Source organism: Trichogramma pretiosum, unplaced genomic scaffold, assembly GCF_000599845.2.
Source record: "Trichogramma pretiosum strain Unisexual culture from Peru unplaced genomic scaffold, Tpre_2.0 scaffold66, whole genome shotgun sequence".
NCBI lineage: Eukaryota > Metazoa > Arthropoda > Insecta > Hymenoptera > Trichogrammatidae > Trichogramma > Trichogramma pretiosum.
The window spans coordinates 252576-280553 of NW_019640802.1; the positions used below are offsets into that span (position 1 = coordinate 252576).

A 27978-nucleotide genomic window follows, 5' to 3' on the forward strand; every position below is an offset into this window, starting at 1 on the left:
CTAAAGGTTTTTTTGGATATCTTCAACGTTGCTCTTGCTATTATCGTTGTTTCAATCGTTGTTGTTGTTGCAGTTGATGTTTTCGTTGTTGTTATCGTCAAAGCATGGCAAAACATCGAGAGCCTCTCCCCCCCTGCCTGCTGCAAGCTCGAGGCAGTACGTCGCGTACTCGCGCACGGCACTCGACGCGAGATAGTTTTAGAGCTAGTCGAGTAGAGTAGCGAGAGCAGTTCGTCGTCGGCGACAAAGCGAGCAACTTGAGAGCTCTAGCCAGGACGAGGAAAGGATAAACACTTGATTAAAGTTAGAGAGCTGCGACGAAGGAGGGGTACAACACTGCGCGGAAAATGCTTATAACGTCTCGTCGTAGTCGTCGTCGTCGTCGTCGTAGTGATTGCGTCGAGGCAATTGAATTTTGTACCATGTAGCCCAGCGAGTAGTACATAGTAACAGAAATGTGCCAAACTATTTTACGCGCGAGCGAGCGAGCATATTTCGCGCTGCCGAGTTTACAAACGAAGGCGACTATATATACTGCCACGTTGCGATAGGATTTTCCGTGCCATCTCGCGCGCGATCCTCTCTATACGTATACAGCACAATAATTCATTAGCATAGATAAATTTGTGTACGCTGTACGCCACGGTCTTTTATGTTGTATGTGTACAAGCTCGCCGTGCGCCAGCAGCAGCTCAAACTCGAGCTAGCTAGAAAAGTCCCAACAAGTATGATGAATTATTTAGAAAGCTTTTAATACTTACGAGTAGATGTGTTGCTAGAACTGCTGCTGCTGCTATGGCATGAGCTGAGAACGGACGAACGCGTGTGCCAGGATATAATATTATATACATGTAGCATAAATAAAAACAACATTTCAAAACTTCTTGCAGCGGCAGCAGAAGCATGACATTTTCTAGCTGCTCTGTCTTCTTCGCTTCATGGCTTCTTGTAGTGTGTATATACGTCTCGTCCTAGCTATATATGCGCAGCGACTGTGTGCGAGTGCAATGAAGCGTTTATATCTCTCTCGATGCAGCGGCGACGGCTCGAGTTTCCTGACTTATATAAAATGTCATTCTCGACGTTTACGTTAAATTATTAAAACACTATTAATATGCATATAGCGGAAAATGTTTTATCAAAGCCCGTTAACTTACTGTCTTATTCTCCGAATCGAATTAAAAGTTGGAAATTTATGAATGTTTCGCGCGTCGAAGCATTTCAAAAGAGTGTCACATTTTAAATGATCGAGATACAAAAGCGACGTACTGGAAGCAACAATGCATTCAACTGTTACTTTCGGAATTAATTCTTTAATAATACTCCTAATCCGCGGGAGTCGAATATGCATATTGAAAAAAACTCGCGAATTTCGCTCGATATAACAGAACCCGAGATATAACCGTCTTCGGTGAATAGGATTTGAGTCTTCTTCGCGTCTATATTCGCATTGGTGGTTGTTGAAGCGAGCTTCGCTCGCACTGCCGCTGATGCAACGCAGACACATATTGAATATTGATCATTTCGTATTTTTGAGGATTTGCTCCCATCCCGAAGATATATAGACGCGAGCGAAAGAGAACAATTTGACCAAACAAGAAGTGAGGATAAAGCCCGCCGATGCTTCGCCATGAATGAGAAATAAGACAGAGATTTGCGTGCGCGCGCGCCCGAGTAGATAAAATCTCGCCCCCGCTACATTATTCACCGCGCCACTATACCTACTTCGAGCTTTTTATCATCTCTCCTGTATAATGTTCTATATAATATTTTTTTGCTTCTTCGTGCAGTAGACTCGTACTTGTAGCATCCGAGCATGAAAGAACGAATGATCAAACTAAAGCGTATACTTATTAGGAAAAATGCTACTTCACATCCTTATAATATTATTTCCTTGCTACTTACTTTCTTTCGACGATAAAAAAGAAAGGAGACCTTGAGCGAATTACGCGCGCATCATCCCTTTTGATGCATGACCTGTCTGTCACGCGTAAGCTCGCTGCAATAAAGAATAAAAAGGAGGAAAATTGACAAGTACACGGTACACCATTCATTGATGTATATGGAAAACACGAGTAAAATTGAACATCAGGAGGGCACGATTTTATGTATACATGATTCATCGGCCTTACAGGCGCTTATATGTAGCTGCTGCTGCTGCTGCTGGGCTGGTGAGCTTGCGCCGCGTCGATGTATATCGCGAGCGCCGGCGCTGCGACGGCTAGTAGTAGTAGTAGTATAACCGAGCCGAGCTTGCACTCTCACTGCTGCGCCCGCAGCATCAGCCACCACCGTCGCCGCCGCCGAGAGAGCTTTATTGTGTCGCGACGTGTTTGAGCGTTTGGACGTGTGATACTGTGTCAGGCAGCAGCAGCAGGAGCAGTAGCGGAGAGCTTCGAAGAAAATTCACGAACAGTAGTGTCGAATTCGCACTTTTTTCTCGCTAAACACACGAGTCCTGGCTAATTATCGAGAAAAGTTTTTTCGAGAAATGACGTCGCGATTTGAACTACTCGATGGGTATGGTAAAAATTCCACGCCGATGGCCGTTGTCGAAGCTTGCAGCAGTTGTGTACGCGAGGATGACAATGAGAAAAGATCGAATGCAGATTTTTCTTGCGAGGAAAAGAAGTAATAAGTGCGCGCAAATGCCGCAAGTGATAAATAAAAAATAATGTGCCAAGTGCAATTCCAATTGACAATCGAAGAACTGATTATACAATAATAGTAATAATAATAATAATCATAATAATAATAATAATAATAAGAGCTATAAATCGAGGAAAACGAGAGACACGTGTCCGACGAACACAACGATACATCAGAATGCAGATTTTACAAGAATTCGATGGGTATGGAATTTTCATAATTCTCTTCCGATCGTACATAGCATATAAATTAAATTGAAGAAATTTTATATGCATTACAATATCATGTGTGTGTCAGTGTGTGCGTGTGTGTGTGTGTGTGTGTATCGATATGAGGTGAAATTCATTTTGCCCTTTTAATTAACTTTCATCTGGCCGCGTGTAAAAGAGCTTGAAGTGCTGAGTCGACACTCGTGCACTCCAACTGACTGAACACACACACATACAAGCTGATTTTGCACTTGTAGCAGTACACACACAGGGCCGAGCACGCGTCGGGAAATTGGTTCCTTTTTCCCGCATAAATCTCTTTTCCTGCGATTCTTATACTAACCTTTTCCTATATACGAATTTAATTAATACGCTCTACGAAAAATGTAAGCTCGGGTTATATCGATGGAGAGATTCGGTATATCGTTTTATTTCGACACGAGTGCACAATATATAGCCTTGCACTCGAGAGAGAGGGTGGAAAAGATACGACGGCGACGGTATAGCAGAAGCGATCGCGGGATTTTTAATTGTCTCAGCCTTTGTGTGTTTAACGTCCTGTCTTCCATCCGCTGCCGGAAAGATAGAGAGAGGAACGCTTTGAATGAGAAAAAAAATTGTATCCAGCTATATTGCTGCCGCCAGCCACGCGCGCGTCAAATGGAAAAAGGCAAATTTTTGCTCAAAGGCTCCTTGAATACAAGATATATAAAAGCCTTCATTTTTTTTATAACTCGCGCTGCTGGTGTGCATATAACCGAGGCGACATCGATTGAAATTTAATTCTCTGCCGCTGCATTATATTCGTACATCGATACCCTCCACAAAATTCGAGTCTCAAGAGGTTGGAAAAATTTTTATTACGATTTGTTCTTATTTCAAAAATGCACGTTTATAATTACACGTGCTCTGAAGCTCTCCAGTTTTTCGCTCCGTAAGGCATGTAATATACCATATTTTTGCCTGTGTAAATTTACTCAAGTTAGTTTGAGAAAAGTTAAAATATGCCAGAAAAAATTCCACCACTTGTAACTCCTGAACTTTCTAAGAATGAACGTAAATCGATTGTTGTCTGCTGAGCTGGCTGTTCATTAATAAATTTTATAATTATGATTCAACTCCGGTAAATCGGACTCGCTTTTACTTTTGAAGCTTCTCTTACTTCGCTATTTAGAATAACTTCTTTGATTTTCAAAATTGGAGATAATGAGTTTACAAGAATCTCAGATGTTTCTGCCACATCTCCTTTTTTCTTGGAGGGACCATTTCCAGCATACTTAATTATTAGAATTTTATTTTCGTGGGCGTCAACGTCTTAGATTTAGACCTTACACTGTTGATAGTATTTGCTGTGAATATGATTTTTCTTTAAAACTTTTTTAAAACAATATTTTATAGCACAAAAACTTAAAAGTAGCAGCAGTTTTGTGATTTTCAGATGAGAGAACTATATGAAACCGTAAATTTAATGCAGATTTGATGTGCAATAATGCAAGTATTAAAATCAAAGTAACTGATATTGAATTTTATCAAAGGAACTTTTACATAAAATTTTCGTTCAAAATGAATGCATTAGTACCGATCAATTTATTTAATTGATTCATGTTTTACGCGATATCAATCTAAAGTAATATTTTTCTCCCGTCGAGCAAAATCAACATATTACTTCTAGCTGGAGGATTCACAAAAAAACAGAATTTGCACTTGTGTAGCAAAAATAATTCACATATCAGCAGTTTTTCATTCCTTTAAGGTGCAAAATGTACCATGAGTGCACAAGCAATTCATTATAATTCGATCACATACGTTATTTTTAATGCACAATTAACAAAAAAAGATAAATTCTGCATTCAAAATTAAAACATTTCGTCCGAAAATTGATTCAATTTGTGCGTTAATTGTACTGAAATTTTATAGAAACTCGATTATAGTTAAAGCCAGCATTTGCCGCTAAATGGCGGGTAACCTACCAAGTAAATCTGCAAGTAGTATAGTAAAAATAATCGTATAAGTCGAAACATTGGTTTTGATCCAATCTGCATACGAGATTAATTAATTCCGTTTTCCACCGCTAGATAGCAAATAATTTAACCCGCGAGTCTGCAAGTGGCAAAGTGAAAATAATTGCACAAGTAAAATAAAAACTTCTTAACCTCGAAGTGATTTTTGAAATTCAATATTGTCGACGGCAACAAATTCGTACTTCTTCCTTTGTACGTGTGGGAGAAGTATGAATTAATGGGTAAATTTTTCTCCGCTTTTACTTAAATATAAAAGTAAATATTTTTAACAGGTTACTCGATAGCATTATGCAGCCTGAAAATTTTAAACCCAACATACAGCATTAAAACGAGGCCCGTGTAAAATGATACCGCGTGCGTATAATCTCACGTGTACTATATAAAATTAAGAATTTTTCCTGAATCAAGCTTACTTAAGAAAAATTCGAATTTTATTACTAGCAAAAAGCTCAGGATGCGAATGAAGCTTTCACCGTATAATATTGAATATATAAATACAGGGATCATACTCGCTCGATCCCCGTACGAAAACCGTTCGCGAATTTTCCACTGGTCAATAAATATAGGGATGTCTGATATATATGACGAATCGGCGCGAGTTCGCTAATCAGAGCAAAATTGAGCTTTCTCTTTCTCCCTTTCGCGCGGCTACTATCCACTTGCTGCAATTTGTACGTGCGGGCGCATAGTAATTTTCGCCCGCGAATCCGCACGATCGCGTCGCACACAGTGTAGACGTCGTAATCTTTTGCACAAACACTCACACACCCTTATAACGTATAGTACCACTTCTCCGAGTGATCTTTTTTATATATATCCTCCCGAGGACAGCTACGTCGACTCGTCGAGGATCAGCTACGACAACGAGACTGGCTCGTCGCTGCCGACCCTGCCGCCGAATCTGACCTTTACGCGCCAGTCCCTGTACATCGTGATCGCCTACGGCATCTGCTTCCTCATCGCCTCGATCGGCAATCTCACCGTGTTCGTCACGCTGTCGCGGGGCAGGTATCGCAAGTCGCGCATATCCCTCATGATATGCCACCTGTCCATCGCCGATCTGCTCGTCGCCTTTTTCACCATACCCATCGAGGTGAGTACTGCAGCACTTTATATAATATGATATCGCAAGGCAGCTCTTCGTTAATTTTCTCTCTCTCTTTCTCTCGTTCGCTTTATGCCGAGATTCCGATGCTCGCGCGCGTGTGTGTATGCGTGTGTGGGTGTCATCGAGTCTAGCTCATAAACGTCAAGGACTACACGTGCGGTATCGAACTGTATCGCATCGCTTCGATTTCGTACAGTATTTTGACGAATCAACAGCAACAACAATACGGAGCGTGGGAAGTATCGTGTAAAAATGTATAATCTGTTCCCGTAAAAAGAGCATGCAGGTGGTATCGATACCTTTGAGAGTGGCATTTTTTTATTCGATTTTATTTATACGTGTCAAGTACGCGCGCGGCCCGGATGATCCGATATCATTTACAGCCCACGAGCTTGCACCGCGATGATATGCCAATGCAATGTACATCCATGTGATTGATTAAACGAGCAATAAATAAGTGCACAGGCAATATAATATAGTTCAAATATTTGATTTGATCAAGTCCTTTGGCCACATATATAAACAAATGCAAACAGTTTATAATATCAAATTGTTTATGAATTGCCAACGGTGGTCATTAACTGACACTGCGCCGAAGCGCATGAGAAATACACATTCGTTTGACACGGATACCTACACATCAATTTCGAGCAGCGCACGTGTACATCATCAAACGAATCCGATGGAAAATCGAACGAGATTTCTCGGTCGAATCGCAAAACCGAGCAAAACTGGGTAGATAGCGCGTGGCAGCGCTATTTTGGCCTGTGCGGAAGCACGTGTAATAATGTAGTCGCAGTAGCAGCTCAATGACGACGAGCTTGCAGCAGCAGTGAAGTCCACGTGTGTGACATTCGAGATACACGAGATTGAGAGAGAGAGAGAGACAGGGGAAGGGGGGAAGGGAGCTAGAGGTTGAATTACACCGAGCGATGTATATATCTACACGCACTACCCCCTAGTCCCGACAATCGTAAATTATTGTGGGCGCTTTTGAGCCCGTGCCTATCTCTCTGCTATATAAAGCTAAATGCAAGGATTTTGCATTTCCGCAGATTGGATGGCGTCTCACGGTGCAGTGGGTGGCCGGTAATTCGGCCTGTAAGATATTCCTTTTTCTGCGAGCTTTCGGACTATATTTATCCAACAACATACTCATCTGCGTGTCGCTCGACAGGTTGGTATACATATATACTCTTACGGTGCAATTCATCGATCGGTGTACATGGGTAAGACGCCTCGCAGTACATTACCTTCGCAAAGCAATTACATCCGGTGCACTTACGATTCGCTATGTATAATAATACACGCACACACAGCTGCCGGTCAAAAGGAGCTTTCGCTAAATGTAAAGCTCTCGTGTAATAAAAAACCTTCATTAAAAAAATGGAAAAGCTGTGCTGCGTTAATTGGTATACGACGATTTTGTTGGCCAGCTCGCTCAAAAAAATGCAGGTGACTTCAAAGTATACGGTACGCGATGAAAAAAAAAAAGAGTAGAGTAGTTTTTACCGCACTTTTTTTGAAATGTCGTGTATCGCGTGTGCCTGCATGACTCTTTCAAATAAATTAAATGAAAAAAAGGGATTGATATATGTATAGTGAAGGACAAATTGATATGCAGTTGTGTAAAATGTATTCAAGCGAAAATCAATTAATTTTTCAAAACTTTCAAAAGATCAAATGATTTCGACCAATGATTCGGTGCGGGAATCATTCGTTCAAATTCGTGGATTTATATAAAAGCTCATTCACGTTTGTGTACAGTAGCTTTGATTCCGCAGAGTTTTGGAAAGCCGCATAGAAATTATAGCTTCAATGACGAGTGCTTCGGTTATAACTAATTTAATTATTCATCGGGCAGCTATGATAATACACGAATAAACTCCGAGCCGAAATTCCGCGCTGGAGATATTCGAGTGGGCGGTGACAAAAACTATTTGGAATAATTATATCTCTTCTCTATTCGTCGTTCGCGCGGCGATCGCATAGAGAGAGGAAATATTAATTGACTAAATGACATTATATCCAAAATGCGTATATTGTATATAGTGCATAAAAATGCCAATTGACGCAGGAGAATACGAGATGATATGCTCGCGAGAGCTAAAGGCAAAACTAATAATCTACGTAATCACTCGCCGTATAAAATAAACCGAAAATACGTACATACTTGTATATTTGTATCTGTGTGTGTGCGTGTGTGTGTGTGTGTGTGTGTGTGTGTGTGTGTGTGTGTGTGTGTGTGGTGCGTGAGGACTTTAAAATCTAAATTCTAATACAATTTAGAGTTTCTTAATCGAGTTAATGCGAGGACATTTCGAAGCGCTGCTGGCAGCAGAGCTAAATAAGTTTCAGGAAGAGCAGCTCAGCTGCTGCTGCCCGTCGTCGAGTCTCGGTAGTTCGTTTCGGCAGCGCACACACACACACACACACACACACACACACACACACACACACACATACACAATCAACAGCTGCCTGTTGAATATCTCGTCGCACGAGCGCAAAACTTTTGCGACAAATGCTGATGTATGATGAAAATCTCTCTCCGTCCGCAGGTACTTTGCAGTTCTGTACCCGTTGCGCATGACCGTGGCCCGTCGCCGGGGCAAGATGATGCTCACCGTCGCCTGGATATTCAGCATTTTTTGCGCCGTGCCGCAAGTGAGTATATACATCGACGAACGAACGGGTGCAGGCTTGCTTGCTTGCGTGCGCGCCTCGACCGAAAGCCCTCGAAACCAGCCCGTCCGAGACTTGGCAAAAGTTTCTTCGTTGCGAGCTCTGACCTTCTCGCAGAAGCAACTTAGCTTGACTTATCGTGCGAGCGTATACCCAACGAGTCGAGAGGCTCAAGTTTTCGAGGCTTTTGCGAGCTCTGACAGGGAAAATTGGACATTTTCTTAACGTTTAATTTTATATATTTCAACCGCTTGACAGCAGAGAATATGTATGAAAAAAACAATGTGCACTATATGCATACTAAAGAGGGTGTGCGAGCTTACCTGATGTTTCAAACTTTACTCCATTTTAGGAAAATTCTTTTTTCATGTTACTCAGTTACATGTATAATTTACATAAACGACACACGCGCTTTTTTTTAAGCCAGGAGAATAATTCACATATTATAATAAAAATAAGATAGTGTAAGATTTATTTTTCGTTTCTTTTTTCATTTCAGAATTTTTAAAGCGACTGGATATTTACTAGAATTTTTCAACTCATAATATATTGATGATATTTTAACTTCGAATAATCGGGTGCTTATCAATAGAATACTCGAAACTAATTTTTTAAATTCATTTACATGATTTATTTAAGTCTATGTATACTATTTTTGCCTGCTCGTCGCCACAATTACAAATTTCATTATTCATTTTTTAGCTTTTTTGGAGCTTTTTTCAGCCCTCACGGATTTTCTTTTAGTAGTACTTTTTACTACATTTTCACTATCCTCATCACTTTGGCATGCAGCTGCCAACCAAACATTATACAAATCTTTAATCGTCAGATTGCTGATGATCATTTCACAGCAGAGAATCGGCAGCCGGTAATGAATCAGCTCCTTGAAAGGAGCCAGCGTCCACCGCCGGAGAAATCCTCTCGCTAGTTTGTCAAACAAATGTGCAGCGCAAGACTTCTTTGCGCGAAGGGACCAAAAATTCCACGATTTCCTGATCGCTAAGTAGTCCTTATAATCAACTATTTTTGTCGCCTTTTTGGGTTCTAACTCGATCAAGTCTTGGAGTGAAAAATTCCGACGTATCCTTATCTTTTTTGACGTACTCACAAACTCCTCGTCGCCGTATCTGCGTGCTTCGCGATCTGCCGGCTCGTGAAACATTTTGTGTATATTAAAAAATTTCATGACCACCTGGACGTCGCTTTGGTAAAATTTGTATCCAAATTCTACAAGCCTATTAATCACGATCGGAACCCTGAAGGCCAGCTCAAATTTATCATATTTATGCCCTAGTTTCAAAGTCTTGCCAAAGTTACTCTCAGTTGGGAAAACGAATTTAAACAGTAACGCGCCATGACTCAAAAGAGTACCGACAGTAAGCGGCAGGATATTTTCTACGGCCCATTCGAGCGGTGTCCGACCCAACCTGTCCCGACGATTGACTCGCACTGGCCAATATTTTTTCTCGCTGAGCTTGAATAACAACTCTAATGAGTCATCGTCTTCGCGTCTCTGGCTGATTAAGTGCAGAGGGGTCAATTCCTCCTCGTTGGACAAACTTGGATCGGCGCCATTTTTCAACAACAGTTCGAACACTTTCTTACTGCCCCTCTCGCAGTTCTTCAGAGTCAAGTGCAGTGGAGAATCGCCCGCTGATTCCACGACGAGATTGGACAGGTCCTGGTCGAGCTTGAGAAATTTCTCGACGACGTCCACGCGGCCAGTCTCGCAAGCGACGTGAAAATGCGTGTAGCCGGACTCGTCGCTGTAATTCGCGTCGAAATTGTCGTATATTTTAAAAAGCTCATCGAGCACGATTTTCCTTTCGTGCGAGTAAGTGTATTTAGCCGTGAGATGTATAGGTGTGGTACGATTTAGTATGGGCTTGCCGTCTTCATCAATTTTGGGCACGTTTTTGTAGCCGCTCTTGGCCACGAACTCGATGATTGTTTTTCCGTCATCGATGGATGCGTAGCTGTCATTCATGGAATCCAAGAGGAGAGCCTCGATTTCTCTGGGCTGAAAGATGGCCCGGAGATCAGGAACATCATCCCACCATAATTTGAGTAACTCTACAAGCTGACTAAAAAATTCACGTCGTCCTTCTTTGTCTTCCTGATTGACATATGTTTGCATACTCTTCAATGTTTCTAAATTTGTTTCAAGGTCGAAAAATCCATATCCATCGTTGTTGAACATCTTTTACGCAGTCACCCACAACACACAATCGCTTAAAATTTAAGATATCTTGTTATCTTTTTCACTAAAATCACTTGCTGTGATTTTCATTTGTCGTCTACGCTATACGTCGCGTGTAACGTGTACTGACTGTACATTACACTATACTATTTACGTACAGAGAGTAAACGAACACCTGGCCGAGTTATAGTTCATGTAAACTGTTCAAATTAACACGATTTGAATTAAAATTGAATGTTTTTTTTTCATGAATTTGTGAACATTACTATTAATGTAATTTAATTTGTATTAATTGACATGTACTCATTTCCATATTTTATATAATTCGAGTTTCAATTATATTGAATTTGAAATTCGAATTAATATTATACAAGAAAGGGCCGATGTTTTGACTTAAACACTTCTTTTTATTTTACCACTTGCAGCTTTACAAATATAGGTATTCACCATCCAATGGTGAAAGCTATAACTTTGTTGTGGTTATACTTTCGTGGTTCATGATTATAAAAATAAATCGGTATCGAAACATTAATTTTCAATCGAAATGTTTAAATTCAGGTGTAAAATTACATCCTTTTTATTCTTTTTAACATCATGTGCAGCTAATGTAAAATAATTAATTACCCTTCCCCCGTAGAATTGAAGGCAAGCAAGTCATCTTGCCTTATCGTGCGCGACTAATTCGTGTGTATAACTAAACCCACGGCTGTGCATTGCGGTACCGTGAATTCATGCGGTAGCGCGCTGAGGTTCCGAACAGCAGCAGTTTTAAGGAAATCGACCGCTCGACACTATCTCCTAATATAAACTTGTTTCAGCGAGATGACAGGCGGGCATCAGAAAGTGACAGACATATGACTGTTAATTCTTTGTCTGAGTTATAGAACCAGATTTTGCTGTGCACGGTGGCGCGCGTGTTGCAACGTGTCAGTTAGTCGTTTCGACCGAGCCGCCGCACTCTACGACGCCGCACTCCGCAGTGTAAACAAAGAAACATCATCGCATCGACCACCACCAGTTGAGTGATATCGTAAGTGACTGTTTGTGTGCGAGTGTAACACTAACAAAACAATGTCCTCGCCCGACAATGACTTTTCAAATGAACTGAAGAATATACGTGAAATGATCAATTGGGAGGTCGAAAAAGAGCGAAGATCATTTTTCGATCGTATTCTATTTTTGCTTCGACATTGGGCGGGCCAACTTCCAAATCTCCGAGATATCTTGCGGACCGAAGAAATCGATTGGCTTCTCACGGAGGAAGAGAAGGACGAAGAAAACTACTTCGATATAGAATATTCAGTCATCGAATTTGTGTTCAGTACCGGGTACAGGGACGAGCCCGACGTCGACGAAGACGGCAAGCCGCTGTCGAGGCGCTCGACGGCACTGCACTACGCGGCCAAAAACAGGGTCTACAGTTTCAACGCCGATCGGCTGTTTGAAATATACGACAGATTCGACGTGAATTACACCGACGAGTCGGGTCTGTCGCACTATCACGTGGCCTGCAAATTTGGATATCCAGAAATCGTCGAGAAATTCCTCGAACTCGGCCAAGATCCCAATCTCCTTTGGCCGGAAACGGGTGATACGCCGCTGCACTTGGCTCTGTCCACGGGTCGCTACGATGTGCTCGAGTTGCTGCTGAGAAACGGCGCCGACCCACGGTCGACCAACTTGAACGGAATGACGCCTCTGCACGTGATTTGCAGGGTGGATGACTTTGACGCCCGATCATCGGAAGAAATAATAATCGTATTTTTTAGGATCATCGACGAGCTCCAGCAGACGGTCCAGATCGATGCCCGGGACAAGTTGGGCCGGACACCGCTGCAATGGGCCGTGGCGAGTCTTTCGCTAGTTATGGTTGATGTACTCTTGGGTCGCGATGCTAATTCGTCTAACTTTGTTTTCCCCAACGACAGTTACTTTGGCGAAAACTATGACCGGGCACATCTACGAGATTGGGATAAATTTTGTGTGGGAGACGCGTTCGGAGCTCTGATTATCGTCGATCGTCTAGAGAAAAGAGGGTACGAATTTGATCGAAGCGACGCCATGACGATCATGAAATTATTCGCTAAGCACGGATTGTTCGAAAATTCAATGGATCTCGACACACGTTGGTGCGACGACAGGAGGTTCGCAATAAAAGCGAAAGAAGTAACGAAAGATTGGAATATGTCGCTCTACGACTTGGTCCAATTACGACCCAAAGAGGTGGAAAAATTATTCACGATATCGAACACCTTAGATCTCTTGAATACGTATTATTCGAATTATCATTGGAAAATGCCTGAAAGGCTGAGGGAGACTTGTATTGAGCACCTGGGCGAGATTATAACGAGAAGATTTTACCGTCGATGGGCACTGGATCCTTTCTTGGAGTTGACACACTATCAGCTGCCGATTCTCTGCTGCGAACTCATCGTCGAGCAGCTAATGAATAGAGACTTGTATCGCATTTGCTTGGCGGCTGCAGGCCAAAGTACGTGACAGCGATATGCATATTCGACATATTTTTAAATATCTGCTATTATTCAATGTTGTAGATTTTCCATATCACTTGAATAAACTAACTAAAAAATTTTAATGAATTTTTCAATTTAGTCTATGTACCTTTCAGCTTATTTTTTAGTTTGGATAATTGGTGCCGTGACTGCTGACACACATTGTTTGTTTTTTTCTTCTGAAGCCCGACCCGCAAGACGATAAAAAATACGGAATTAATTGAAACACCGTCTCTTTTATGACTTTTCTAATCCGGCCCGTGGTGCTAACCATTTTTATACCAGAGGGTTTTGCGAGCTTACCTGATGCTTCCAGTTCTAGAGAATCAGGAGAACTCCTATTTTTTCGTACTCGACTTCTTTTCGATTACTGGCATTATTTTCGAGAATTAAAATTTTTTTGAATTCCGACATAGTATAACTTTTCATATTTTGGTGTGTGTAATTTAGATTTTGGCCTCGATGTTGCTACGATAATGAATACACAGTTAGAAATCTTTTACTTTAAATGATTGTGTGCTTATCAATACGAACATCAAAACTCATTTTTTTATAAATTAATTTATTTAAATCATAAAAAAAAAACAAATCGAAGAACACTTGAAATTCAAAAGTACTGCAATTATGCTTATCGCTATTACGAACTTTAGTCTATAGTCAACCCACAAATATGGTATAAATCTTCATTCATCAGCTTGCCAAAGATTATTTCACAGCAGGAAATCGAAATCTGATATTGCATCTGAGCTTCGAGAAAGGAACTGGTATCCAGTACCGGCAAAATACTCTCGATAGTTTTTCACACAGATGAAAAGTACAATTAGGCAATTAGGATCCTGTCGGAGCTCGAGGAACTTATTAACGGCATCCTCACAGTCACACTTGCAGGCCACATGAAAATGTGTGAGGCAGCGTGATGCACTGGTGTCGTGCGACGCGACGACTTCTCGCCATCTTCATCGACTGTGGACTTGTCCTTACAGCCAGTGCGAGCCCCAAATGAAATGATTTTGTATCCATCATTGGTATAGTTTTCCATCGTGGAATCCAAGAGAAGATGTTCAATTTCTTTGGGTCTAAAAATGCCCCGATGAACAAGAAATTAGCTTCTGCCAATCGATGGTTAAATAACAAGTCGACGGAAAAATTTGCGTCGCTCTTCTTTGTCTTCACGGTTGACATTTTTTTGCAAGCTCTTCGATTTTTCTACTTTTTTTGGTTCATGGATTTGTGAAATACTGCGTTGAAACTGTCCATTTTAATGCGCTGATACAATTTTTTTCTTCACGAAAATAACTTGCTGCGGTTTTCCTTTGTTGTCTACGCTGCAGCGCCGTAACGTGTGCTGACTTCACTTACACTACTATTTATATATAGAGAGTAACGAACACCTGACCGAAGCTAAGAAATACGAGTCGAGTGAGCTGTGTACACGATAACGAGCTGAAAAAGCTATGCACGGATGGAAAATGTACTCTTGCTTTCGTTAACTTGAAGGCAGACGTTCATTGTTATGAGTTTTAGGAGTTGCGATAATTATGGTGGTAATACACATATTGACCCTCTCTATAGACCTAGAAAAACAGAAAAGTCTCTGGGCGCGTGTGATAAGCGATAAATACAAGACCTTAAGCTCTCTATTTTTGCTTCGTAGAAAAATCTAGTATTTTTCATAAATATTCCAGCAGAAATTAACTTTTTCATATTGGCCGCAGGGCCGAGAAGGTTTGTTTCAGCTCGGGTGGCATGAAAATAAAATACACCCATGCATTATAATGTTAAAAATATTTATTTTAAAGTTAATACAATAATAGTGGAGGAAGTGTTTTTCCTTCGCGTAGAGTGAGTTCAAATTCATATAAGATATTTATTAATATGGTGAAATTAAAATTAGATGATTTTTTCCATGAATCATTGAACATTAAATTCAGTGTAAAAGTTGTTAAATTTGATTTCTTTTAATTCGCGTTGATATTCATGAACTTTTTTCATTTTCTACATTTTAAACGTACCATAATGAATTTGCAAATTCGAATTGAATAACATTATCAGTCTTCCTATATCATCTTGCGGTTCGTGACACTGATTCGTCCTCGCTTTTCCGCAGTCGACTATGTGCCTACCCGGCAATTGTGTGATAATATTACTTAGAAATACCGTGCTTTAACTTACATACATTTATTTTCATTTTACCACTTGCAGATTCACAAATAAAGGTACCCGCCATCTATCGGTGGAGGCTACCTCTTATTATGATTAAGTTTTCATTGATTTTTTAAGCAATTGTCGCATAAAAAATCGGTATTGAAACATTAATTATTAATAAAAATATTTAAATTTGAGTATAGAATCAAATCATTTTAATTGTTTTTGGCTTTATTTTCGCTTAATGTGAAATAACTAATGAGTACTGAAAAATTGTTACTGTTATTTAAAAAATTTTTTTATAATACTCGCTATAATAGTAACGCATTATGCATAAAAAATACAAAAGTTTAATTTATTGTAAACTAAGGCAAACGTGTTAAAAATTCCTCGTATATTAACTTTTTTTTGCACGCACGTGGTACTTTATAAGTTACCTTTAGATGGCGTATGGCCGAATCAGAAACCAAAAGAAAAAAAGCAAAGTTTTAGCTTTAATTGCAGAAAGCGATTTCCTTATACTCCATTTTCAATTTTATTAATTAAGAAAAAGCTCGCACACGCTCCCGTACATTATATACATACGATTTACTCGGTCCGCTTCCGACGCGATGATAATACGCAAATTCGCATCAACGCGCGTCAACGATTACGTAAATATATACAGATTAATGAAAAAAAAATCATTCACTCCGCGCTCGGCCCCGCGCGCGAGTACGCGTCCGAACGATACAGGCTCGGATATCATACGCGTACATTATAATTCATCGTTATAGGAAATGATATGCGCGCGAGGGCAGCAGGATGTGTGTTTATAAATTTATATAATGCAGAGAGAGAGAGAGAGAGAGAGAGAGAAAAGAAGCAACTGCACGGCTACCTATACACAACCAGTGTTTGCCAGCTTTTGCGTTGCACTGCAGGACAACGCCAAAGCTCGGCGCGCTCAACGTTTGGAAGCTGGGCGCGGAGCGATTCGATTCCGACTCGACTCGCGCGGGTAGGTCGAGCTTGCGCGTGTCCATCCGCGACGACGACGACGATGACGCTACGAAATATTATGTATATATGTGAATAATAATTATTATGTCTGCTGTAGTTTGTATTATATTATTCGAGCGCACTTGCACGAGCAAAATAATAATGTAACTCGAGAGATGACGACGATGATTCTCTCGTCACTTGTTGCTCGGAATATACATCCGTAATAATTCCCGCAAAAGAGCAAAGGAAACACACTTTGAGCTCCGTATACGTATGTATTTTAAAATTAATAAATTTTGGTAAATCTCTCTTTCTCTCTCGACAGAGCATCTTCTTTCACGTGCAAAAGCACCCGGAGCACTCGAATTTCACGCAGTGCGTCACGTTCAATTCGTTCTCCTCGGATCTCGCCGAGAACACGTACAACGTGTTCTGCATCGTCACCATGTACTTTTTTCCCCTCGTCATTATCTGCTGCGTCTACCTGAGGATACTCTGGGAGATCAGCAGCAAGTCCAGGGAGAATAACAAACCAGGTCAGTTCTCGTTTGTCTTTTTTTGCTTTTTGTATTTTTTTATACATTAATATTCACCGACGTTGCTCGCGAGCGATGACGCAGTATATAAATTAGGTACACGCAGGAGAAAATGAAAATACGTGTGACGAGGTGCTGCGATTTTTCGAAAATCTATATATATGCATTCCGATTGATTTTTCGATGTACACTCTGATTCTGACAGCTAATTAAAAAAACTCATGCGGCCGCCAGGCCAAAAGTCCGCGCCTCGAGGTATAAAATTCTTTTTTTCTTCTATTCACTGCGTGCGCGACTTTTCAAATGTCAACAGTACAAATGGACTCGGGTAAAAGCCGAAGGTTTTATATAAAAAATATATATAAAGTAGTTTTTAATTTCAACAATTTGAGGGGAGAAAAATTCATTTGGAAAGAACCGCAATTATTCGATACTGACTTACATCGAACAAACGCGAGCTTGGAACTTTTTTTTTCAAGTATCGAAAAATTTGTCAAAAGTATTTTGTTTATTTTATCATCACAATGGAGCGAAGGATTTTGTTAAAGTACATCGCGTGCGTGCAAGTGACGCGCAAATGTTTGAAATTCATTCTTTTTTTTGTTACAAAAGTCTCGAACTGTAAGTTGAAACGAGGATTTTCGAACGAACGATTGTACGACGAAAATTTCGATAATATAAATATCGGTCGACGTATTGCACACATTCGAATCGAGAGAGATTTTATACTTGCACTGGATATTGCATTGCCTTCGACTCGAAAAAGCAATCACTAGCAAAGCTTGAGGTCTGTTGATAATTCAACGGGGCGATTGTTTGCTATTCACTGTTTATACAGTCGAGCTTTTAAAAGTCGTTAAATATATAGTGTATATTCTCTGCAAAAACACTTGTAGCGTATAAAATCCGATGAAAGCAGATAATTGTAAATTAAAAGCCGATTGTGGTCGAGGGCGGCCGGCCACGCTCGTAATTTTTATCGAAAACTCCACAGCGCGCGCGTCAATCCGACGCACGGTACAGCAGCAGCTTTGCACACCTACATGTATACACGTTTACAGTTTTTATACAAAGCTCGAAAATTAACGTCGAGTTGTGGTGGTGGGGGTTGGGTGGTTGGGTTGATAAAATATATGTATGTTCCTCCGTGCGTGCGACGCAGTTATCGGAAAATCGAGCAGCGGCAGCGGCGGTACGATCGACGCTGCGTCGGCTGCAGCCGCGGGAGGATCGTCCCTGCAAGGCGGCGGCGGCGCCGGCAACAGTCAGGGCAGCAAGATGCGGCTGCGACGCTCCGACATGACGAGCATCGAGCGAGCCCGCAGCCGGACTTTGAGAATGACCATCAAAATCGTCGTTGTGTTCATCTTCTGCTGGACGCCCTACATAACTATGAGCCTGTGGTGAGGAGCTATATACTTTCCGCTCGAATCGACTTATCGTCATCTCGACAACAAAATGTATAATATTTACATTATACTCGTTGCGTAATAAAATAGGTACGTGATCGACAAGCAAAGCGCCAAGGAGGTGGACGAGCTGCTGCAGGAGTCGCTGTTCATCATGGCGGTGGGCAACTCGTGCGCCAATCCGCTCGTCTACGGCAGCTACGCGATCGATCTGAAAAAGGAGTGCTGCAGGTGCTTCCTGCCTTGCACCACGGCGTCGAGACGCTCCAACGTCGACGTGCATCTCATACAGAGGAGCATAGGTATATATGAATAAAATTGTTACGCAGACGCGCGGATCGGCGGCGATCTCGAAACGCTAAAACTATATTAAACTAAAACTATATATTCTCGAATGTGTTTGGGTTTTCGAGCTGGACCGAAATCAGACTCGATCCGTAACGATAATACATCTTTTTAATTTTTAATTGTTACACTTGAGCAATGAAGTCGATACTACTGAGAACATCCTAGCAGATTGGGAGTTTGGGGATTTAAAATTTCTTTGTAGCTTTTTTCGGAACAATAAAAAGAGCTGTGCTTTCGATTTCATCTCCTGGGCCTCGAGGCATATTTTAAAGATAATTTTCTCTTGATGTGATGGTTATTATGGCTCATTGAGAAGGGTACCATCCGAATTCATAAAAAAAAACTAGCGAGCGCAATAATGAAAACCGATTGAATATGAATTCAGTTTCCACTCCATGTCACGAGTCTTATAACCCTTAACAGAGGCAACTCTCTTGTGGTAGATGCCAGAGGTCCTAGCCATCTTGCGGCCGAAATGAAAGCAGTGCGCGCGAGCGAGCAAGCGAAGAGACAGAGATTCCCTATGCTGGTATAGACGTTTCAGAGATACGAGCGTCGACCATTATACCTGCAACTGTTGATTACTTGTAAAAGTCGCAAGATCAATTGCAGCACGCGAAGCAAACAGACGCCTCTGAAACCAAGTTAACCCTGCGCTTATCACGTTCGCTCGCTCGTTTTTGATGGATACACTGGCCCATACCCAATGAGTCGTAACGAATTTAGGATGAAAGAAAACTGATTTTAAAAATGGACTTGAATCCACGTATTTTATATCTAAAAAAGCTCGAATGAAATTTTAAAATCGATCTAAATTCCAGAGCTCGCGTGGTCCTCTTGGAAAAAATCTCCTAAATATAATATAAAGACAATAACCTATATCTTTTCCAAATATTTATTTCATCTTTACTCTACAGTTCAGAGATATATAGGCTTTGAGTTTGCCTGAAATCCCACCCAAATCCCAAGAAAAACTACTCTATCCGTAATTTTCGGGTACCCGCGCACAGCCCTATATGGAATGTCCACAAAGCAAAGCATCGCAAGCAGTGACAAGCGCTGATTCGACAATTTCAGTCGAAATCCAACTCCATATCGTCATAAAAATATAACATACACGAACGACAGGCTAAGCGATATTTTTGGCGGGTCGAATTTACACGTCCGCGATGAAAAGTAACTCATTGCTTTTACAACTTCACGCGTGTGTTTGCTGCTGCGTATGCAGCGCTTTTTTCTATATGTATATAATAAATAATAATTACATTGTGCTGACGCCCGGGGGTGAGGCTGACGAACGAACGAAAGCCCAAAAAAAAGAAAGAAAGAAAAAAAGAGAAAAAAAATGACGAAATGAAAATGGCCCCACCCATGTGTGTGCACTGTATATGCTTGCAGGTTCGAAATTCCAGCCAGCCTCGGATTTGAAGTCCCCGGGCGTCAGCAAACAAATAGTTCATAGTGTGCGCCAAGCCGTGCACGGCTTCTTCAAAGGTCTGTATCGTTGCTGTTGTTGTTTTTGTTGTAATTGTTGTTGCTGTTGTTGTTGGACGTAGTAACGCAGCGGCCGCGTACCTTAATTGAAAAGCTCATCCACCTTGCTAACTTTGCTCTTTAACGCGTGTGTGCACTTTGCATTACAGTCGGCAGTGGCCAGACCAAGAGCACCAACGTCGTCGGCCTGAACAAGGCGTTGGCAGTTGTGCAGGCGCCAGCAGCCGCGACGACGACGCTACCGGGTAGGCGGCGGCCTACCAGTCCGAAGCCATCCGTGTCGAGCATCAACGACAACAGCCTAGCGGTCGCCGTTGCTCGGCAGACGGAAAAAGTTCAGCTCTGCACCATGGTGAGAGAATTAAAGAATCGTGTGTAGGCAGCACTGCCCAAAAATGTGCATATTCCGCTCTGAAAAGTCGCGAAAAAATAGCTAGTTTCCGGGGGGCCGAGCATATTCATTAAAACGCAGCGGAGCAAGTACACATTCGACGGTGTGTGGCGCGCAGCACACGTGTGCAATTATGAATTCTGTCTTTCGAGTTATGTAGGCAGAGAGCGAAGCACCGGGCAATTTGACCTCTGTTTCGACACACGGGTTAATTGCATGCGTCGTCGTCGTCTTCCTTTGCGCGCCTCGCAATTGCCATTTAAACGCCACGCCACGCCATTGTCGTCGTCGAGTTTGCTGTTGTAGTCGACGCGAAAGTTCCAATTGGTATTATAATACCTCTGGTGCTTTGGGCCAAAATTCAAAAAGAAAAAAAGAAAAGCACTCGTAGTCGGTGCTCGTAGATACTTTTCTTCAATCAACCAAATAGTTCGGTCGTACGAATAAACACAATGATAAAGGGGGAATATTCATGCGCGTCGTCGTTGTCGGCTCGTTAGAATCGAAAGTCTCGCGCTTTTTAACATACAAAGTAAAAAGTTCGCTCGATAAAGTGTATCGTTTTACAATTTCCGCAGCAACTTTTTATTTATTTATTTTTTTGGATTTTTCTTTTACAATGACTCTTCGTCGCTTTTGTGAAAGAAAAAAAGAACGACGAGCTCTTCTCTTACAAAGATATACATAGCAATATTTAACAATTATCAATATACAAATGTAACATCTGCGTAATATATATATATTTCGACGGGTGTTCCCTTTACAAAGAGCACCGCACGTTTCTCTCTTGCGTAACGCGTAAACCCGTGCGGTGCTCTTTGACGTCGTAAGGGCGTCGATTTTAATTATCATCATGTAGTAACAAACAAACAATTATATACGCGAACGACGCGCGAGTATCGACGTCGTTCTTTTGGCAACATTAAATTCTACCTGCGGGTGCGTTTCTCGTCGTCATGCGCTCTCTTATATACGTATTCTATATAATATGCGTGTATTTATGCGAATCGTGTAAGACCAAAGTTACGTAGGAATAAGGAGGAAATCGATTTCACATAGACATTTCTGAGGAAAATGCGTGTGCCACCGCGCACCGCACAAGTGCAATCGCATCGACGAATTCGACGGCGAATTTCGACGAATCGACCTCGAGCAAAAAGAAAAAAAGAGGAAAATATTACTTTTCAATACGGGATAAGGAGTTTTTTTCCACGTTACTACGCTTACGCGATGAAATGAGAAAAAGAAACCTTATCCTCGATTTGCCTGCCGAGGTATAGGTATATAGCAATGCGCTGCTCCATTGTTGTACTTATAGCTGGAGAAAAGTGATGAAAAAAAAAATTGTAAAATGAAAGTTGAAACCTCGGAGTGTGCGGGGTTCCAACTGTATAATTCTAGCGGCAGAATCTTACATTAATATTCATCGTTACATTACACACACACTTGCGAGTAGAAATTTCAGCAGAAAATCACAGGCGAAGACAACAATCGCGACACACACACACACACACTTCACGCGCACATACACACTGCAGTCTAGGTCTTCACAGCTGTCCTCTTTCTCTCTTATCATTGCTCGAGCGGCTGCTCGGCCTCGTCCCTGCCGTTGGCCCCCTCGGCCTCCTTCATCTTCTTGCGCAGCGCCCGGCCGCGAATGTTGAGCATGGTGCGCGACACGAGCCAGACGGCCCAGCGCTCGCAGATCGACTGCAGTCCGTTGACGGTGCCGAGGATGATGCTGTGCGGTGGATAGCCGCTGGTGCGCTGCTCGATGCCGCAGGTCTTCAGCGTGGCCTCGACGAAGCGCTCGGGCGTCGGTGCCATCCACGTGGCTCGTCTGTGCCGAGAGAGAGAGAGAAAAAAGATTCGTCGATTAAAAAAAAAAAGACATTCGATTCTGGTCTAGACTGACTAGTTTTCGAGCGCGATTCTTCGCTTCGTTTCTACTTTTTCTACTTTATTTTTAATCGATCGTTTCCATCCGAATCAATTTGATCGATATTGTATTTGATGGAGCTGAAATTATTACCGCGTCGGAGCAATTTATCATTATTATATAGATCAATTTATTATAACGAGCTAATGATCGAATCGTTGTGACGGTCAGCCGATCGACCGATCGATGATTTTCTCTCCTCCTCCTTTTTTACGTAATGCAATATAATGCACACAATGTCGCGCGCGCAAAAGAGAGGGAGAGAGAGACCGCGTGTTGTTGCTCTTTTCTCGGGAAACGCGCGACGTTATTCCAAATGCACGAGACGACAAAAAAAGTCAAGCGCGCGCACACACGATTCCACATTTTCCTAAAGCACACACGGACTGCGGACGAAGGCCTCATTAATAATGCAGCAATTTTTCTCCGTCTTTGCGTCGTTACGAGCCAAAAAAATGAAGGAAGCAGAAGAAGAAGAGGAGGAAAGATAAAGACGAAAAAATGTGTTTGTGTGTGTGGAAGCTCACCTGATCTTGGACATCTTGGTGGCCACCGGGCCGGGCAGGATACACTGCACGGTGACGCCTCGGGAGGCGGCCTCCGCCGCGAGATCGGCCGAGAGCTTGTCGACGAACATCTTGCTGGCCGCGTAGACGGCCAGGTAGGGGCTGGGCATGGCACCCGCGGCCGAGCCGATGTTGATCACGACGCCTCGGCGACGCTCCATCATGCCGGGCAGAACCTGACGCGCCACCCCGGTGAGTCCGGCCACGTTGAGCTGGATGATCTTGTAGATCGTCTCCTCGTCCACGTGGGTGAACAGCTCGGGATGGTCGTAGCTCCTGCCGGCGTTATTCACCAGCACACCGATCTAGAAGTCGAGTCGGAGAAAAGATAAAATAATTGAAACATCGTGGTATTTTGCGCGCAAAGTGAATTTGTAATTCTCGCGAATCGAGCGGTGATGGTGAAAGTAGTATCGCGTAACGAAAGCGACTCCTTTCTATATATAATACAGCGCACGTACGTGAAAGTAAGCTGATATACGCGGCTATATGTGTATATAGATACAAGACGTACCTCGAGATCCTTGATAGCCTCGCCGATTTTCCGGTAAACGGGCAGTCCACCGGTGAGATCGGCCTCGACGTACTGCACCTCGACACCGTAGGCCTGCTTGATCTCGGCGGCGGTCTCCTGGAGCTTGGCGAGCGAGCGCGACACCAGCACGATGTTCATGCCCTTGTTGGCCAGCGCCTGGGCGAAGGCCTTGCCGAGGCCGTCCGTGGCCCCGGTGACCACGGCCCACTTGCCCTGGCTCGGCAGGTCGATCGCCAGGCCCGGCAGATTGGGCGCGATGAGCTTCTTCCAGGCGACGACGCTGAGCTTGACGAAGAGCCGCAGGCCCACGGCCGCCACCACGACGATCGCGATCTTTTCCCAGCACGTTAGCTCGACCATGTTTGCAGGCAGTCTGTGCGTGTGTGTCGTGTCTCTATGGAGTTCAAGTCCGGAGTCTGGGTGGCGAGAAGGAGGAGGATGAATGATTTCGTCAAAAATTAGTATTTATATTTACACACACGCGCATGAGCTTATATAAATATATATCTAAAAATTGTAATAACACACAGCCTATTAATGAGTGAAAGTTCTTGATATTACGGTATTATATATAAAATAATTGCGCAGGTGTATTATATACACACGCTTCAAGACTCCACTGGCACCAGCGACGATTCTTTCCGTGCGAGACCGTATACCACGAGTGCGCGTACAAAATTGTGCCGAATCGCGCGAAGACATTGAAAAAAAAAAGAAGAGTACATTTGCAATTCTTATCGGTGTACGGCAGAGGTCAGTCGCTTTTACAATAGAAAAAAACGGCGCCGATACTCGCTCGCGATACTTACAATAGGCCGGGCCACTGTATTACTTAAACTTTTTCGTACCGTACACTTACTGTGTTGCCGCGTGTCCACATTATTACTTTATCGGACGACTCGGCGAGCGAGAGATATCGCATAGTACTTATGTACATCGATGTATATAATTATTATACGCGAGCGTGAGTAAGCGTTAGATTAGAGCCAAGAGAGAGAGAGAGAGATAATTTCGGAAGTCGATTAGCGAAATTCAGCTTTACCGACGATACGATACCGAAGCAAGAGAAAAAAAGTCGAAATGCGGCGTGTGACTCGAGCGTATTACACTTGTAGGGCTGGGGCGCTGCTGTGCAGGCTAAAGCTCAAGCTCTGCGTTTTGCGCCGAGACACGCTGCTGCTGGGCTTTATTTACGTAAACAACGCACCGCAAGGACGCGAAAGAGAAAATATTCACTTACCAGCTTGAAATCATGTGCAGTGCAGCTCTCTCTCTCTCTCTCTCTCGCTCGAATCTCCGGAGTTTTTGGAGCTAGTGCAGCACCGGCTCTGGGAACAGTTGTTTTCTCTGCGGCTCGATCGTAGCAGCACCGGTGCGACTGCCCAAAGATAGTCGATACGAGAGACGCTTCGTCGTCGTCGCTCTGCTATGCGTGCGTTAACGTGTATGTGTGCGATAGTATCCAACGCGTGCTCCAACGCAGGCGCAATGTCAGGGCTACTACAACACAACTGCCGCCGCTGTCTGCTATAACGGAGTGCGATACGTTGCCTGCCGATCCCCTCCCACAGCGGCTTAGTTGTACACACTGCATAAATGTACGCGCGCGGCGAGTTTCAAAATCGTTCCGTCTTTTTCGCGCTCGTACATTATTATGGTCGTCGTCGGCCGACCGCAGCAGCAACAAGAAAGTTTCCCGTGTGCGCTGCGAAGAAAGTTTTTAAATGTCGTTGCTACCATACTACCACTGCTATACGGGCACGGGGATTTAAGTGGGTTATAGCGATGGAAAGAGCGAACGACCTGTACGCGGGTCCCCCTCTACGGCTCGTCCGTTCTTTCACTCGGCGATGCGTATATGTACGCCGCCGTTGTAGCGTATATAGAGCTTCCTGCTCTTCTCCGACCGTATATGCGTAGCGGATCGCTTCGTAACGTTTATGTATACCCACGTATTTATTCGCATCATATGTGTGTACGTACGACAAGGCTTTTAAAGAGGCAACCTTTTTCACTCGCGAGCTTCCGCGGTGTGCGGGTACACACGATATCGCTGCCAGTAGTAAATGTTGCGGTGCTTCAGGCGCGAATTTTTTTCTTCATACCGATCGCCGTGTCAAAGTTTTGAATATTTTTGCATCTCTAATCTATACCGATATTGCGCTTGTTCTGCTCGATTTCTATTGCGACGCGGCAAAACTAGACAGGCCAACATTTCTCAATCAGTTTCTTTTTTTCTCTATTGTCGCAGATTCCGATTCTCAAGACGACCTGCAGCGAGCCAGGATTCGGTGAACAAATGCAGCAGACGTCGCTGCTGAACTCACCGTCGGCGATCGTCGAACCGAGGACTGCATAGACAAATGCTGCGACGTCGTGCAAAACGACGAGCAAGGGGGACGACTCATCGTGCAACTGCGTCTGATGCAGAGAGGAAGAGAGAAACAAAATTTGAGACAAAAGTCAATAAATGCAGCGTGGACCGTGCACGGCTGTTTACGTTTTTATCGGCTACTTCTCTCTCTGTCTTCTTTCTCGCTATAAAGAGCAACATGATTCGGGCAGCTATATGTTGTTCGTTCAACTCGTTGGGAGAGATGCAAGAATGCAACTAAAACATCTCGGGATTATCTCGAAAAAAAAACGTAAACGTTTCGAGTAATATACACTGCACAACCAAATTATGGCAACAAACATTTTCATCGAAATTTCCAAATGCTTTTATCTTCGTCTATTTTGTAGAGCGCAAAAGTCGTAGAGAGCTCTTTTCATTTTTAAACTACTCGTTGAAGAAGTACTTTGCGATGACGTATGTTAGATTTTGATAAACAAATTACTATAGTCCAGATACACGTTTAAACAATCGTTTTTTCAGTAATTTATAATATTGCGCTCGAATACTATACTGGTAGTTCGTTGACTTAAACCCATTCAAAGCATATATTTATTCGAAGAGGACAAAATTTCCTTATAGTCAAAAAATATCGTCTCGATACGATCAAAATACACAAAGATAGAAGCATTTGAAAATTGACAAAATTTCGATGAATATTTTTGTTGAAATAATTTTTTTACACAGTGTACATCTCATTCATTTTTTTTAATATCGAAACGATATATTGTATTCATAGTTATAAATATTACACCTTACTGGACGATTGAAAAAAAATAAAGTGTTATTTAATAAACTTTTAGCGTATACGTTGTCATTTGTGAACGAGCTTGATGCGTGCTAATGAACTACATAATGAGTTTTCATTTAGCGCTCCAGAGATGGTGCTAATAATGTGTATACTACTGTTGCGAACTCATTAATTGTTTCTTCGTAATAGCTGTTGATATTATTAAAAAAAACGCCTAATATGATTAACGAGCGTTTGTTGTGAATATTTTTATATAATTCGTGAAATCGCGCTGACGACGAATAAAATTTGAAAAAAAAAATTACTCGACACGATGAATCATATCCCCGTAGTCTGTAGTTAAACATTATTAATAATTCATTGTAAATAATGAATCGTCTATTGTTAATTACCGCTCAATCAAAACCTGGCTGTAACGATATCTATGACTTTAATTAATTTAAGAAAAATTTTATTGTCTCCTCTAATCACTTGCGTTGCTCCTCAAGTGCTTGAGATTGATAGTTAATAGTATACATTATATTTTTTATTAATTTTATGACATTTGGAAAACTGGTTCGAACTTGATAAAACAATGTCGATGCATCTTGTCGAATGAAGAACGTTTTTGTTAAAACTTTTATGTCATCATATTGAATTTTACGTCGAAAATTGCATAGTTTTAACTTTTACACCCTCGTATGACAAAGAAAGAATTTGTAGCGAAAATAATTTTAAAAATGGCAAAGCTAACGACGTTTGTTCTCGAAACAGACCAGAGCAGACTATTATAATTAGAGAAAAATATTTTTATGAGTAATCTTTCGTCATTGTTTAACATGTCCAGGGGGCAGAGGAAAAAATTTATCAAATGAAACTCTTTCATGCATATAAATATGATATTATACTAAGCATACTTTCGTCAAAAAATTCTGTGCCATAATTGTAAAGTTTAAAAACAAAGAATTAATAATATCCGAATTATTTCCTATGCATTAAGTACAGCGAGAAAGTAAAAAAGAAAGAAATAAAAATGATATGTTTTATTAAAAAAAATATGAATGCTTCTCGACGTTTCTCTCTTTCGTAAATATTCCACGACGGGGGGGATTTGTGTTTTTCTT

General features: G+C 42.1%; 2 protein-coding genes across 6 annotated transcripts; one reads left to right on the plus strand and one right to left on the minus strand.

Annotated features, from left to right (window-relative positions):
* Positions 1 to 2367: 2367 nt before the first annotated feature.
* LOC106657209 (gonadotropin-releasing hormone II receptor-like) lies at positions 2368 to 27857 on the plus strand. Of its 3 annotated transcripts, none has more exons than XM_023458857.1 (10): positions 2368 to 2852; positions 5711 to 5972; positions 7043 to 7164; positions 8549 to 8654; positions 16840 to 17050; positions 18213 to 18453; positions 18550 to 18761; positions 20206 to 20301; positions 20451 to 20653; positions 25959 to 27857. In XM_023458857.1, the coding sequence occupies exons 1-10, from the start codon at positions 2827 to 2829 to the stop codon at positions 26025 to 26027; spliced, it is 1548 nt and encodes a 515-aa protein (XP_023314625.1). In that variant the 5' UTR covers positions 2368 to 2826; the 3' UTR covers positions 26028 to 27857. The 3 variants fall into 3 exon arrangements, with proteins under 3 accessions (XP_023314625.1, XP_023314623.1, XP_023314626.1); XM_023458855.1 differs by having other exon boundaries at positions 25984 to 27857; XM_023458858.1 differs by lacking the exon at positions 20206 to 20301 and having other exon boundaries at positions 25984 to 27857.
* Positions 21233 to 25264, minus strand: LOC106657293 (very-long-chain 3-oxoacyl-CoA reductase-like). 3 transcript variants are annotated; one of them, XM_014378713.2, is made up of 4 exons: positions 24973 to 25264; positions 23712 to 24148; positions 23159 to 23502; positions 21233 to 22532 (listed from the first exon to the last, which is right to left on the minus strand). In XM_014378713.2, the coding sequence occupies exons 2-4, from the start codon at positions 24090 to 24092 to the stop codon at positions 22265 to 22267; spliced, it is 993 nt and encodes a 330-aa protein (XP_014234199.1). In that variant the 5' UTR covers positions 24093 to 24148; positions 24973 to 25264; the 3' UTR covers positions 21233 to 22264. The 3 variants fall into 3 exon arrangements, with proteins under 3 accessions (XP_014234199.1, XP_014234201.1, XP_014234200.1); XM_014378715.2 differs by lacking the exon at positions 24973 to 25264 and adding an exon at positions 24294 to 24393; XM_014378714.2 differs by lacking the exon at positions 24973 to 25264 and adding an exon at positions 24261 to 24393.
* Positions 27858 to 27978: the final 121 nt, after the last annotated feature.

Coding starts and splice junctions, on each gene's coding strand:
- LOC106657209 (XM_023458855.1), top strand. CDS start 2,827: ATGCAGATTTTACAAGAATTCGATGG. Junction 7,165..8,548: donor ATCTGCGTGTCGCTCGACAG/GTTGGTATACAT, acceptor CTCCGTCCGCAG/GTACTTTGCAGTTCTGTACC. Junction 18,762..20,205: donor TCTCATACAGAGGAGCATAG/GTATATATGAAT, acceptor ATATGCTTGCAG/GTTCGAAATTCCAGCCAGCC.
- LOC106657293 (XM_014378713.2), bottom strand. CDS start 24,092: ATGGTCGAGCTAACGTGCTGGGAAAAGATCGCGATCGTCGTGGTGGCG. Junction 23,503..23,711: donor AGGCTATCAAGGATCTCGAG/GTACGTCTTGTA, acceptor CTCGACTTCTAG/ATCGGTGTGCTGGTGAATAA. Junction 22,533..23,158: donor ACCAAGATGTCCAAGATCAG/GTGAGCTTCCAC, acceptor CTCTCGGCACAG/ACGAGCCACGTGGATGGCAC.